Source organism: Kogia breviceps, chromosome 10 (assembly GCF_026419965.1).
Source record: "Kogia breviceps isolate mKogBre1 chromosome 10, mKogBre1 haplotype 1, whole genome shotgun sequence".
Taxonomy (NCBI): Eukaryota; Metazoa; Chordata; class Mammalia; order Artiodactyla; family Physeteridae; genus Kogia; species Kogia breviceps.
Genome location: NC_081319.1, coordinates 21716141 through 21729860, shown reverse-complemented (window position 1 = coordinate 21729860; position 13720 = coordinate 21716141). Strand labels below are relative to the sequence as shown.

Below are 13720 nucleotides of genomic sequence, written 5' to 3'. Positions count from 1 at the left end.
TGAATAGAACAAAAAAGCAGAAGGTTGAATTTGTTCTTTGCCTGATTGTTGAGCTGGGACATTGACCATCTCCTGCCCTCTGTGCTCCTGGACCTCAGGCCTTCAGACTCAGGCTGGAATCTACACCATTGCCCCTCTGGCTCTTAGGCCTTTGAACCACCATTGGTTTTCCTGGGTTTCCAGCTTGCAGACTGCAGATCATGAAACTTCTCAACCTCCATAGCTGTATGAGCCAATACCGTATATCAATAATAAACTAGTTGTGTTGGTTCTGTTTCTCTGGAGAACCCTAATAGTCAACAAAAAGTTAAAAGCCTATCTTTTCACACCTGCCTATTATTTTCTGGAATTTTTACTACCAGGAGAAAACTACGTAATTGATCACAGGGTGACAAATGGGCAAAATCAGTCCATTAATAAATTTTCATTTAGCACCCATTATATTCCAGGCATTAAGGACACAGCTTAAGAAACCCGCGAGGGAATAAGACTTCACAGTGGGATTCAGGAGTCCTCATCTGAGGTTATGCAAAGGGTACAGGCAGGCCTCAGGGATTTTGCCAATTTGATTCCAGGCCTGCGCAATAAAATGAATATCGCAATAAAGCAAGACGTGAATTTTTTTGTTTCCTAGTGCATATAAAAGTTATGTTTACACTATACTGTAGTCAATTAAGCATGCAATAGGATTATGTCTGAAAAAACAATACACATACCTTAATTTTAAAATACTTCATAGCTTTAAATGCTACCCATCATCTGAAACTTCAACGAGCCCTAATCTTTTTGCAAGGGTCATATCAAAGATCACGGATCACAGATCACCACAACGAACAGAGTAAAAATGGAAAAGTTTGAAATATTGCGCAGATCACCAAAAAGTGACACAGAGACACGAAGTGAGCAAATGCTGTTGGAAAAATGGCACCAAAAGACACTGGATTTGTAAAAAATGCAAAATCTGCAAAGTGAGAGAACAGAGCCCCTTGTGGGCAGGACCCAGTCCTGATTGCTTTGATGGTTGTTAAGATAAGGGGTGAGAAGGACTTAAGTTCCAAAAACGAAAGCAGGAAGAATCCCCCCAAAGTCAAAGAGAAACCAAAAATGGGCTGAGAATCCAAATAAAATCATCTAGAAATTCTAGGATGAAAAATTCATTTCTTGAGCAAAACTTGCCAAGGCTTCGCTCAGACTTCCCACCCTCCCTGTTGCAGGAGAGTCTCTGCTTATACGGAAGACGCTGCATCTCTTGTGTACACAATTCTAATCTTAATTTAGATTTATCCCTACAGTTCCACGTTTTCCAAATTTAAAGGGTTATGGTATGAAATGAGGATTGCCACAAAGATTTAAAAGTGAAGGTTCGCATAAAGACTACAATGTCGAGGGGTGGGGGGCTGGTGGGATGAATTGGGAGACTGGGACTGACATATATACACTAATATGTATAAAACAGATAACTAACAAAAAAAATAGGTATCTAGCAATAACCTGCTGTAGAGAACAGGGAACTCTACCCAATACTCTGTAATGGCCTGTATGGGAAAAGAATCTAAAAAAAGAGTGGATATATGTATATGTATAAGATTCACTTTGCTGTACACCTGAAACTAACACAACATTGTAAATCAACTATATTCCAATAAACACAGACCTACTAGAGCATGGACTTGAGGATATGGGGAGGGGGAAGGGTAAGCTGTGATGAAGTGAGAGAGTGGCATGGACATATACACACTACCAAATGTAAAACAGATAGCTAGTGGGAAGCTGCCGCATAGCACAGGGAGATCAGCTCCGTGCTTTGTGACCACCTAGAGGGGTGGGATAGGGAGGGTGGGAGGGAGATGCCAGAGGGAGGAGTTATGGGGTTATATGTATTCGTATAGCTGATTCACTTTGTTATACAGCAAAAACTAACACAACGTTGTAAAACAGTTATACTCCAATAAAGATGTTAAAAAAATTTTTTTTAATTTAAAAAAAATAAAAAAATTTTTTTAAAGAAAAAAAAAAGACAACCAGTGTGTATATCTTGGGTGTGGAGGGGTGATAAAAATAAGTAATCTAACCTGGAAGAAAAAAAAACCAAAGTATAATGCCTTTTAATAAATGAATATTGAAAAGAAAGAAAAATTGAAGGTTCACTCATGTCCCCTGTTTCCTCCAAGTTTAATCATTTTTCATCATAATCTCTCTGACATCTGGAAATGTGCTGGTGATAACCCCCCACCCCGAAATGCTTTGCTTCTTTACTAGCCTGACTCTCTACCTGCACCCAAGAAACGAGATGTGTATCAAAAAGATAAGACTGATGACTTCAAATGCTCTCTCCTTGAGAGCAAGCTCATCAAAATATACACAGCACAATAACCAACGAGCCCTGGGCACTTTCACAGCAGCCAAATGGTATTGATTTTTTGCTGATTCATTAAAATTTCAATCATTAATTTTCTTGTCTTCTTGAAACTATTGCTTAAGGACAATTGAGTCACGAGAGAATTTAAAAACTTAAGCCTAGGACTTCCCTGGTGGCGCAGTGGTTAAGAATCCGCCTGCCAATGCAGAGGACGCAGGTTCGAGCCCTGGTCCGGGAAGATCCCACATGCCATGGAGCAACTGAGCCCGTGCGCCACAACTATTGAGCCTGCGCTCTAGAGGCTGCGAGCCACAACTACTGAGCCCATGGGCCACAACTACTGAACTCCGTGCACCTAGAGGCCGTGCTCTGCCACAAGAGAAGCCGCTGCAAGGAGAAGCCCGCGCACCGCAATGAAGAGTAGCCCCCGCTTGCTGCAACTAAAGAAAGCCTGTGTCACCAATGAAGAAACAATGCAGCCAAAAATAAACAGATAACTTTATTTTAAAAAACACTTAAGCCTAAAATGAAATCTTAACCTTAAATTATCAGAATAACTAAGCAGCGAGCTTCACCTGCTGTATATCTGAGGGTAAAGATAACTAACAAACTTCTCTACATACTTTCTTGGAGAGAGACTTTACAATTCTGATGCATACATAGTTTAGGGTTCAAGCTTCACTCTTTCACTAAAAAGTCAAAGCATGCCTGGCACTGCCACACCTCCAATTACTGAAGCAAAGACAGCAAATTAATTGCTTGGCAACAAGTCCACTGACAAATATGAATTATTCAGGAAAACCCAATTCTCGGGGGAGTTTCCAAGTCTGTGTCACTTTAAATGTAGATGTAACAAGGAAAGGGGATGAGAAACACACACGAACATACACACACAGATACTTTACTGATGATTTTCATCTTTCTTTAGAAATAAGCAACTACAGCCATGGGTCTCACTAGAAATTAACAGAATGATTCTCTAAAACTTCAGACACATTCTATTTTAGGTCCTGTGTAAAAGTTACCGCCGCTTTTTTTTTTCCTTTTCTTCCTTTCTTCTTTGTCAATCATTCACCATCTTTTCTTAAAGGGGTCTTAAAATTATATGAAAGCTCCCTTCACTACAGCCCTGGAAGTGTTCATTTAAGTTTATTAATGAAGATGTTCTGCCTTCAAAGGAAGCTGGAGTATATAATCACAAAGTGCTGCTGGTTTTCCAGGATTCTTTGAGAAAAATCACTGAAAAAATGGAAGTGTACTCAGGAAAAGAGAAGGTAAAAAAGGAAAAACCTGGAGAACACTTTAGATAGATGTCTGGAAGAACACTCTTTAAGCATCAAACCGTTAAACTGCTTTACCCTGTTGTGTTTCCTGCTTCCTCTGGTTAGTTACACACCATCAAAAGCTTTTGTCAATTACCTGTGTCTAAAATGTGGGCTTAGGGGGCTTCCCTGGTGGCACAGTGGTTAAGGATCCGCCTGCCAATGCAGGGGACACGGGTTCGAGTCCTGGTCGGGGAAGATCCCACATGCCACCGAGCAACCAAGCCCGTGTACCACAGCTAATGAGCCTGCGCTCTACAGCCTGCGAGCCACAACTACTGAGCCCACGAGCCACAACTACTGAAGCCCACGCGCCTAGAGCCCGTGCTCCGCAACAAGAGAACCCACCACAACGAAAAGCCCACGCATCACAATGAAGGGTATCCCCCTGCTCACCGCAACCAGAGAAAGCCCGCGCGCAGCAACGAAGACCCAACACAGCCAAAAATAAATTAATTTAATTTAAAAATTTTTTTAAAAATAAAATAATAAAATAAAATGTGGGCTTCGGCGTTTGAAAGGGTTTTATTAATTGATCTCAGTGGTGCGTAACGAGCTTAAAGGGCTTACCTGCATTCCCCCGGAGGTGCTGGCTGGAGGCAGACAACAGCTTACAGCACACCAGTAACACATAGGCCAGAAAGAGCCAGTGAGACAGCAAGACTGACCTAGGACAGACTCTCATCCTGGAAAGAAAGCAGGACGCAATTAGTGAGGGCTGAGTGACACAAGGCTTTTCAGCAAACACCATCCTGAGAAGGTGGGGAAAGCAGTGGCAGATGCTCAACTATGGACTTCTTCCCCCACAAGGAAACTGAAGGCCAATCAAACCTTATTTGCACTGTGCATTCACTCAATTTTCAATACGTACCTTTTTCTTTTTAACATCTTTATTGGAGTATAATTGCTTTACAATGGTGTGTTACTTTCTGCTGTATAGCAAAGTGAATCAGCTATATGCATACGTATATCCCCATATCCCCTCCCTCTTGCGTGTCCCTCCCACCCTCCTTATCCCACCCCTCTAGGTGGTCACAAAGCACTGAACTGATCTCTCTGTGTAAAAGTTTTCCAAGTTAGCTACATGCCTCGGTGAGAAGTCTATTTATGAATCCCTAGAGTGTAGCCTGAGTGGCCCTGATAGAACATGGGGGTTATATACTATTTTATAGCATGAAATTTAAAAAGCGACATACTTAGAGCTGGATTCAAATAGAAGATATGTGGTTTCCTCATCTGAAAGAAACCACAGAAATTTTCAGACCAGGCTCGAGAGATTTCCCCTGGTTTCTCTGACTGCTAACTAACGCCCTCTGCCTAGAAGACTGGCTGAATAGTTTATTAATCCAATCTCAAAGTTTGATGGGAATATGAGGAAGTACAGGTGAACACAGAAACAACGTAATATAGATATCAACAGATAAATGGATAAAGAAGATATGAGACAGATAGGATGAAATATTATTCAGCAATGGGAAAAAAGGAAATCTTGCCATATACAAAACTTTCCATGGACCTTGAGGGCATTATTGCTAAGTGAAATAAGTCAGATAAAGACAAATACTGTATGATCTCACTTACATGTGGAATCTAAAAAAGACAAACTCAGAGAAACAGGTTAAGTAGTATGGTTACCAAGGGTTGAGGGTGAGGGAAATGGGTAGATGTTAGTCAAGGGTCAAATAGTTCAGTTACATGATTATCAAGTTTGGGGACCTAATGTATAGCATGGTGATGACAGTTAATAATACTATATCATATACTTGAATGTTGCTAAGAAAAATGGTCTCACCACCAAAAAAAAAGGTAACTATGTGATAGTAGGAAAGTGGTAGCTGATACTATGCTGAGAATTATTTTGCAATTGACGAACATATTAAATCAACACATTGTACACCTGAAACACACACAGTGTTATGTGTCAATTACATCTCAATAAATCTGGGAAAATAAACTTCACCTCCTATGAATGGACAATACCCAAACAGTAGCTCAAAGACAATTCAGTTCACAGATATGGTTGTATGGTCTATTCTAAAACAACCTCTCCCCCCAAAAAAGATTAAGTAAAAAGAAAATAGCCAGTATGCATTCCACCCGCCCTCCCTAACTTTCTGCCCTTTTTGATATTATAGGGAAATTAGATAGCACTTGATTAACTTTTATGTTTGCTATTTTTTTAATTAACTTTTTCAAGCAAGAGTCGGAGCTCTTGGCCTTTGAAACTCCAGTGATGCTAGGTTCTGCCTGGCTCATGTCTCATGGTATTTAGGATAAAAGATCCACCACAGAGGATCAAAGGAACCCCCCTTTTCATATACACAAGATGTATAAACACTCATGGGCAGACAATAAAAACATGGCCCATGGGGATGGATCTCTGTCTGGGTAACACTAGAGACAAAGCTTCTGAGGAAATCCTGGAAGGACGGGTCTAGCCACCCCATGGCTGTCAGCGGTACAGTGCCTCCACCAGAACCATGATTCCATGCTGAAGGGAAACCCGGTGCCCACATCACACTCTGGGAAGTAGGTTGGCACCTCTCACAACTTAGTCAAATAGATCTTGTTGAAAGATTTCATATTGCTCCCTGATTTGAGACTCAATCTGCCTTTGAAGCAACCACAGTAACACAAGATTCTAAGATTATCTCTGAAGAGCACGGTGTTAAAAGGGACTCAAACCTTGACATCTTTTTACCCCTTGCCTTGGAAACCCTGAAAATTTTAAACTGACATGGAAACATAGGGTCTCTTTGCTTTGAAGGGCTTGCACATGCCTTACTTTGACAAAGCATGTCTTCTGTCTCCCCCACCTCGGCACCACACACATGGTAAGTAGAAACCCTAGGATCACTGTGAAAGGTGGCAAAGAATATACACGTAAGCCCATGTGAGCTTGAGGTGCTATTGGTTAATTATATTTTCACTTCAGGAAATTGATTATTAATTTATTACTAACAGGGAAAGCATGTAGGTTCAGAGTTCCATATTTGCTGAATTTTTGAATGAGGTGCTCTATCTCACCGATAATGTTTTAAAATTTCAGTTGTTAACCCCAGTATCAGTTATTGATCTAATTGTTACAAAGGCTTATCCCTCTTACTCAAGGATCAAAAATTCAAACATCTCCAAATAAATGTGTAGGCGGCCTGGGTCAAGAGCACTGGTGAACGGTAGGGAGTGTAGAGACCTGACTAGGAGCAGCTGTTCCAAGTCATGCCAGGAACGACTTTTAAAGAAAGCCGTTTTCTGATACGCAGTCTACACACTTTATATGTTGGCAAGTAATTCCATTTTCTTTGTCTTAAAAACACAGTGCAGAGCTTCCCTGGTGGAGCAGTGGTTAAGACTCTGCCTGCCGATGCAGGGGACACGGGTTCGAGCCCTGGTCCAGGAAGATCCAACATGTTGTGGAGCAACTAAGCCCGTGCGCCACAACTACCGAGCCTATGCTCTAGAGTCCGTGAGCCACAACTACTGAGCCGGTGTGCCACAACTACTGGAGCCCGCGCTCCGCAACAAGACAAGCCACCACAATGAGAAGCCCGCGCACCGCAATGAAGAGTAGCCCCCGCTCGCCGCAACTAGAGAAAGCCCACATGCAGCAAGGAAGACCCAACACAGTCAAAAATAAAAATAAACAAATAAATAGATTTTAAAATAAATTAAAAAAAAAAAAACCACAGTGCAGACTGAACAAAACACATTTGCAAGCTGGATCAGGTACCCCAGTTTCCAGTTTGTAGCAATTAGTGGCCCAAAAGGCAACATTTCAAAGAGTCAGATGAATGGAGTACTAGTTTTCTATTGCTGTGTAAGAAATCTGCCAAGTTTAACAGTTTAAAACAACGGGTCTCCTACTGGCTTCTTCTCTATCCTCCACTTTTTCCTGCTTGGTGGGTTGGCTCCCCTCCCTCTAACCACAGTTCCCCACCCAATTCAGAGTCTCTAAATTCAGACTAGGTCTTTCAGGTGAGCTACAATCCCTCCCACCTAAAGAATAAGTGAAATTCAGTTTCCATGTGTTTATCAGTCACTGCATCACCTAAACTTGTCTGAATGCAGTTTACCGAATCTGGAGAGTATGTCTGAGATGATCTGAGTCTCGAAGGTTGGTTACCCTGGGAAACCAACTGTGAGATGGAAATTGATGAGCAGGGGGTTATTTAAAGGATAATCTAAGGAGAATCACCTGTGGAAGGGGAGGGGTGAGAAGAAGGCAGGACAGAAGGAGGAAACAGCCTCAGATTACCCTATGGAGAGTTCCAAAGCTGAGACGCCTCTTCTCCGCAGTACCAAGTTGGAGTGAGGGGCCAGGCCTTTATACTTGGACATAAGGGAAGATCTTAAATCTTCAGCAAGGAGGCTCTTTGTTTTGTTTGTTTGTTTGTTAGTTTTTGGCCACACCACGTGGCATGTGGGATCTTAGTTCCCTAACCAGGGATCGAACCTGCGCCCCCTGCATTGTAAGTGTGGAGTCTTAACCACTGGATCATTGGGCGAGTCCCCCAGCAAGAAGGAGGCTCTTTGAATTGTATGCACTGCATTTCCCAGCCTCCTGAATCACCTGGCTCCTGGCTGGGTTTAACCAACAGGAGACCCTGGCTGGAGCCTGAAGGGTGGAAGGGAAAGGGCAGGGTATTTCTCCCCACCTTCTCTGTCTTGGTAGGTTCTACGGAGTGGCCATTTCTCCTCCACGGTGTCAATTTCCAAGAGAAAGGTCCACTATGGATCCAGCTCCAACTGAAGGTCCCTTCCCCTAAGCACTGGTCAGCAGTACTGCCTTCCTATGTCCCACCAGCCTCAGGATGAGGATGGCAGAAGCTTCCTGCTATTGCTGATCTCTGGGCTGCCTCTGTATCCTCTGCTTAACGTCTCTGACTCTCCCATCGCATGTGTAACCAGTTCCCTGAATTCACTTCCCTCTGTTCCACATTATCAGAATGGTTTCTGTTTTCCTGGTTAGATCCCAACAGCAAACCCCAAATCAAAAGTCTCAAGGGCCACTGCTCCAAATCTCGGGTGATCATTCCTGATCTAACTTCTCCTTCATGGACAATTCTACTGGTGCGGGGTGAATAGTTACAAGTTCCCAGTGCCTAAAGTATTTATAAGTTAAGTATTTACTTACCAATAGCTATGATTCCCCAGAGAAATGCCTACGGATAAGTGGGCAGCTATTGAGCAATGATTCTTTATTTCATTCAATAATCTAGGACCCCCTCCCCCAGTAAAAGGATTTCTCACCTACTACATCTACTGTGATACCTCAATTTCTTCTACATTGAACAATTTTGCCCAAATGTAAAACACAACTGGTTTGCCTTAAAAATATCACCATTTACCCTGCTGAATAGCTGAAACACTGCTTTACAAACTGAAATAATTTCAAAGATGAGAGCTAAAATGTTTTAAACTCCCCAAATTCCAAAAAAATCAACATAAAAAGAAGGCTTTTATAAAGGATCATCAACTCTGAGATACTCAGTTTGGCTAACTTCTTTATGCTTCATAAAGATATCATCTCTAGGTACGTGTTAAAATCATTTTACCTTGGAGACTTCATAAGATTTGGTTCCAGTCAAACACAATTATCCCAGGATGTATTTCAGAGGGACTCCAAATTCCCATTGGTAGCTAGGACCAATTCTGCAGTTCCAAAAAATTATCTTAGCTTGGAAGACCTATTTTAAAAAACAAAAAGACAGGAAGCCATTAGCGTTTTAATGTTGAAATGATGCAGATTTCGAGGAGCAAAATTGTGGGTTTTTTACAATGCTGCCTGCATTTTCAGGCAAGCCGTAGACAGCCAAACACATCCACATTTGTAAAGTGTCCTAACAGATGGAGGGGAGGGGAGGAAGATACCGAATTCTACACTTACTAACTAGCCACATATCAGTTAACATAATCTAGTTTTAAAGTAGAAGTTCCCTCCAGAGCAAAGGCATCCCCAAGTTGAAAGAGGGTCGAAACCATTCATGATGCAAACTTTCACTCTCATTTCACGAACCACGGGATGAAAATGAAATTGGAGGTAATCCAATCCCAAGAGTTCTACAACTTGCCCAAGTTCACAGAGCAGTGGAAAAGCCAGCATGAAGATCTGAGTTCCTATGTTTGTGTGATATAAACCTGATGATACTAACCAAATTGCAAGACACACTACCATTGCATAAAATAACCAACAAGGACCCACTGTACAGCACAGGGAACTATACTCAATATTCTGTAATAACCTGTAAGGGAAAAGAATCTAAAAAAGAATATATATATACATATAGAGACATGTATATATGTATAGATGAATCGCTTTGCTATACACCTAAAACTCACATGATACTGTAAATCAACTGTACTTCAATTAAAAATTAAAAAAAACCAATTTGCAAGGATGCTTTTTGAAAAATGTTGATGGGAGGAAGAAGGCAAAAATCCTTCCAACATAAAACACCATACCAAAATACAGAAAAACTTGTTAATACCGTAATTGACACTTAACACCGTCCTTTAATGCACAGACCTAAAAGGACTTTTCTACTCAGTGAAAACATTTTTCAGGAAAGACTCAGATGACGCCAAACCAAAAGACATCTCAAGAAAAAGAAAACAAAAAATATCCCCCACGAAACTACCCATTTTTAATGTTGCTAAATTAAATACATCTCTCCCAGGGGTGGAGATCAGAGAGAAATAATGACAGGCAACAATAAATATTTAAGTTGCAAATATGACATAAAAATTATCCTTGCAACACAGTCTAATTACTATTGAATCCTGTGGAACCCATTACAAATCCACCACCAAGCACAACTGAGATTCTTCTCTTCTTTGGATGCCCCGGAATGTAATTACAGATGTTTGTCTAGAGACCACTTTAGGTGATAGACTTGAGATCCATCCTTTCAGGGCTACAGGAGAGACAGAGGAGGCCTTGAGTCATTAGCGCTATGAGAGGGAAGTGGCTTTGAGTAACTGTATAAATATAAGGTATTTGGAAAAAAAAAAAAAAAAACCACTGGAAAATAGTCATCTCCCAGATCCTCCAACTTTATTAAGCATGTTTGTCCTGATGTCCACCCAAGGGCACAATGTGACCTTCTGTTACCGGAAAGAAGTACACAGCATAATTTATCAGAACCCATCCTAATGAACTCCCCACACACTGGAAACCAAAATGACCTTTCCTAGTTAATATTTATCTTTTTTTCTTCACACAAAGGGAACCACTGGGGTTTCTTTTTTCAATTCATTTTTTAAAAAATGTATCCATCCATGAAAAGAAATGTGATCCAATAGTTCCTATGCCAGACAAAAAGCCAGGAGTTTAATTTTTAGGCTGAGCAGTAACTCATTCAGTCAGATTTTCCCAGAGTGTACCCTAGGCACTTGCTTAAAAGGATTAACGCTTTCTCATCACTTCCAAACTTTAGTAACGTTCAAGACCATCAGTAATTTTGTGCATTACGCAAAAAGCATTTACTTCCAGTCACTCTACTTCCCTCTCCGTTGTTTCACATCAATAGCACAGTCCTTTCTATCATTTGCTTTAAAAGTCATTCATTTACCTATTATATATTGAATGGATAACTAACAAGGTCCTACTGTATAGCACAGAGAAGTATATTCAATATCCTGTGATAAGCCATAATGGAAAAGAATATTAGAAAGAATGTATATATACATATATACACATAAACATATATATGTATAACCGAATCCCTTTGCTGTACAGCAGAAATTAACACAACATTGTAAATCAACTATACTTCGATAAAAAATAAAATATTCACACTAAAAAATAAAGTCATTCATTTTTAAAGAGTCTGGGTGTTTATAATGACGAAAGGCATTGCCCATATCTAGACTACAAATAAATTTCAATGTGTCTGGTCATTGTCAGAATGAAAAGAACTCAGCATTTAGATGCTCGGTGACATTTTTCATCTTTCACCTTGTATGTTGGTCTTATGTGGAGACAGTCACTCTTTTACAACAAAAGAGCAGGATGCCTGTTTATGCTTCCTGGTACCAAGAAATTTTGAGTTCGCCAGACAGAAGAGACCATTCTTCAGTGTTTATTTCTGTTGTACACAAGAAAGAATTCTGCCTGCGCTTGATTTCTTTTCAAGGAAATAACAAGGCTCTAACTCTTGATCTACCTGCCTTCACTATTAGTAGAGTGAATTCCCTAAAAGGATTATTTGGGGGAGAATATAGTTATTTACTTGTTGCAAATAAGCATCCTCAGAATACCTCTTATGTGAGTTTCGCTACACCCACCTCACTCCACGGATATCAATCTATGCAGCATGACGTTCTTCTCATCTTTTCATTCCAAAAATCTACAATGTTGAAATACCACCGTTCCTTTTAAAACCGTAAGACACAATGACCTTAAACCTGGACCTAATCGTGAGGAAAAACCATACTAACTCAGGTTTGAGGGACATTCTGGAACGTTAATTGCTCTGTATTTTGCTCTGTTTCCAGGTTATGAAAGACAAAAAAATTTTGAGGAATGGTTAAAATTAAAGAAGTGATACAGGGCAACTAAATGAAATTGTGACCCTATGCTGGACCTTAGATCAGGAAAAATATACACACATAGTCATTCTCAGAATGAACTGCGTGTACACACACATATACACACACATATACACATACACACATATGTTTACACACATATAACTATAAAGGACATTACTGGGACAATTAAAAATTTCTAAATATAGCCTATAGATTAAATTACAGTGTTATATCAATATTAAGTTTCTTGATTTTGATCATTGTATTAGAGTTAAGAGAGAGAATGTCCTTTAGAGAACAGACTTACGATTGCTATGGAGGAGAAAGTTAGGGAAAGGATGGACTGGGAGGCTGGAGATAGCAGATGCAAACTATTATATACAGAATGGATAAACAAGTTCCTACTGTATAGCACAGAGAACTATATTCAATATCCTATGGTAAACCATAATGGAAAAGAATATTTTTTTAAAAGTGTATATATGTATAACCGAACCACTTAGCTGTACAGAAATTAACACAACATTGTAAATCAACTATATTTCAATAAAATAAAATAAAAACAAAGAAAAACGGAGAGGGAATGTCCTTGTTATTAAAAATACACCCTGAGGGCTTCCCTTCCCTGGTGGCACGGTGGTTGAGAGTTCGCCTGCCGATGCAGGGGACGCGGGTTCGTGCCCGGGTCCGGGAAGATCCCACGTGCCGCGGAGCGGCTGGGCCCGTGAGCCGTGGCCGCTGAGCCTGCGCGTCCGGAGCCTGTGCTTTGCAACGGGAGAGGCCACAGCAGTGAGAGGCCCGCGTACCGCAAAAAACAACAACAACAACAAAAAACAAAAACAAAAAAACACCCTGAAATAATTAAGAATAATGGGGCAAGTGTCTCCAACTTATTTTCAAATGATTCTGAGGGAAAAAAATAGACATGAAAAAGGGAAGAGGAAAGCAAGGAAGGAAGGGAAGGGTGAATGAATGAATGAACACAAAACGAACAAAATGCAAGCAATTGGTGAATCAGGGTACAGGGTTATATGGGAGTTCTTAGTACTCTTCTTTTGACTTTTCATTAAGTCAGAAATTATAACAAAATAAGACAATAAATATTCACTAAAAGACTTCAGTTTATCACATATACGACGATGATTTAGAACTTCTTACCAATCTTAAACAATAAGGAGAGTTGACAGTTGAAATCTTCTGGCTAATTCAATTCTCTGAACACTCACCCAAGGCCCCGGAGGAAGTCTGTTCGTTTTTATTTAAAAAGCCCTTCTGGGGTGGGGCCAATGGCAGACTTCGGGAGGGCTCACGCCAAGGAGTACTTCCCAGAACTTCTGCCGCCAGTGTCCTTGTCCTCACGGTGAGACACAGCCGCCCCCCGCCTCTACAGGAGACCCTCCAACACGAGCAGTGGCTGCAGTGATAAACAGCACACGGCGATGGACTGCCTTCAACATCTGAGCTGCTAGACTTGACCTCCCCACCAGCTTTAGGATGACAACACTGA

General features: G+C 40.8%; 1 protein-coding gene across 2 annotated transcripts in view; it reads right to left on the bottom strand.

Annotated features, from left to right (window-relative positions):
* The window catches only part of TAFA4 (TAFA chemokine like family member 4), a 176730-nt gene that overhangs the window by 123656 nt on the left and 39354 nt on the right, over positions 1–13720 (bottom strand). For both annotated transcript variants that reach the window (XM_059076266.2, XM_067043092.1), the window contains exons 2-3: positions 9237–9368; positions 4252–4367 (exon numbers count right to left, since the gene is read on the bottom strand). In XM_059076266.2, the coding sequence (XP_058932249.2) occupies positions 4252–4367; positions 9237–9250 (130 nt within the window). In that variant the 5' untranslated portion in view covers positions 9251–9368. The remainder of the gene's footprint in view (positions 1–4251; positions 4368–9236; positions 9369–13720) is intronic.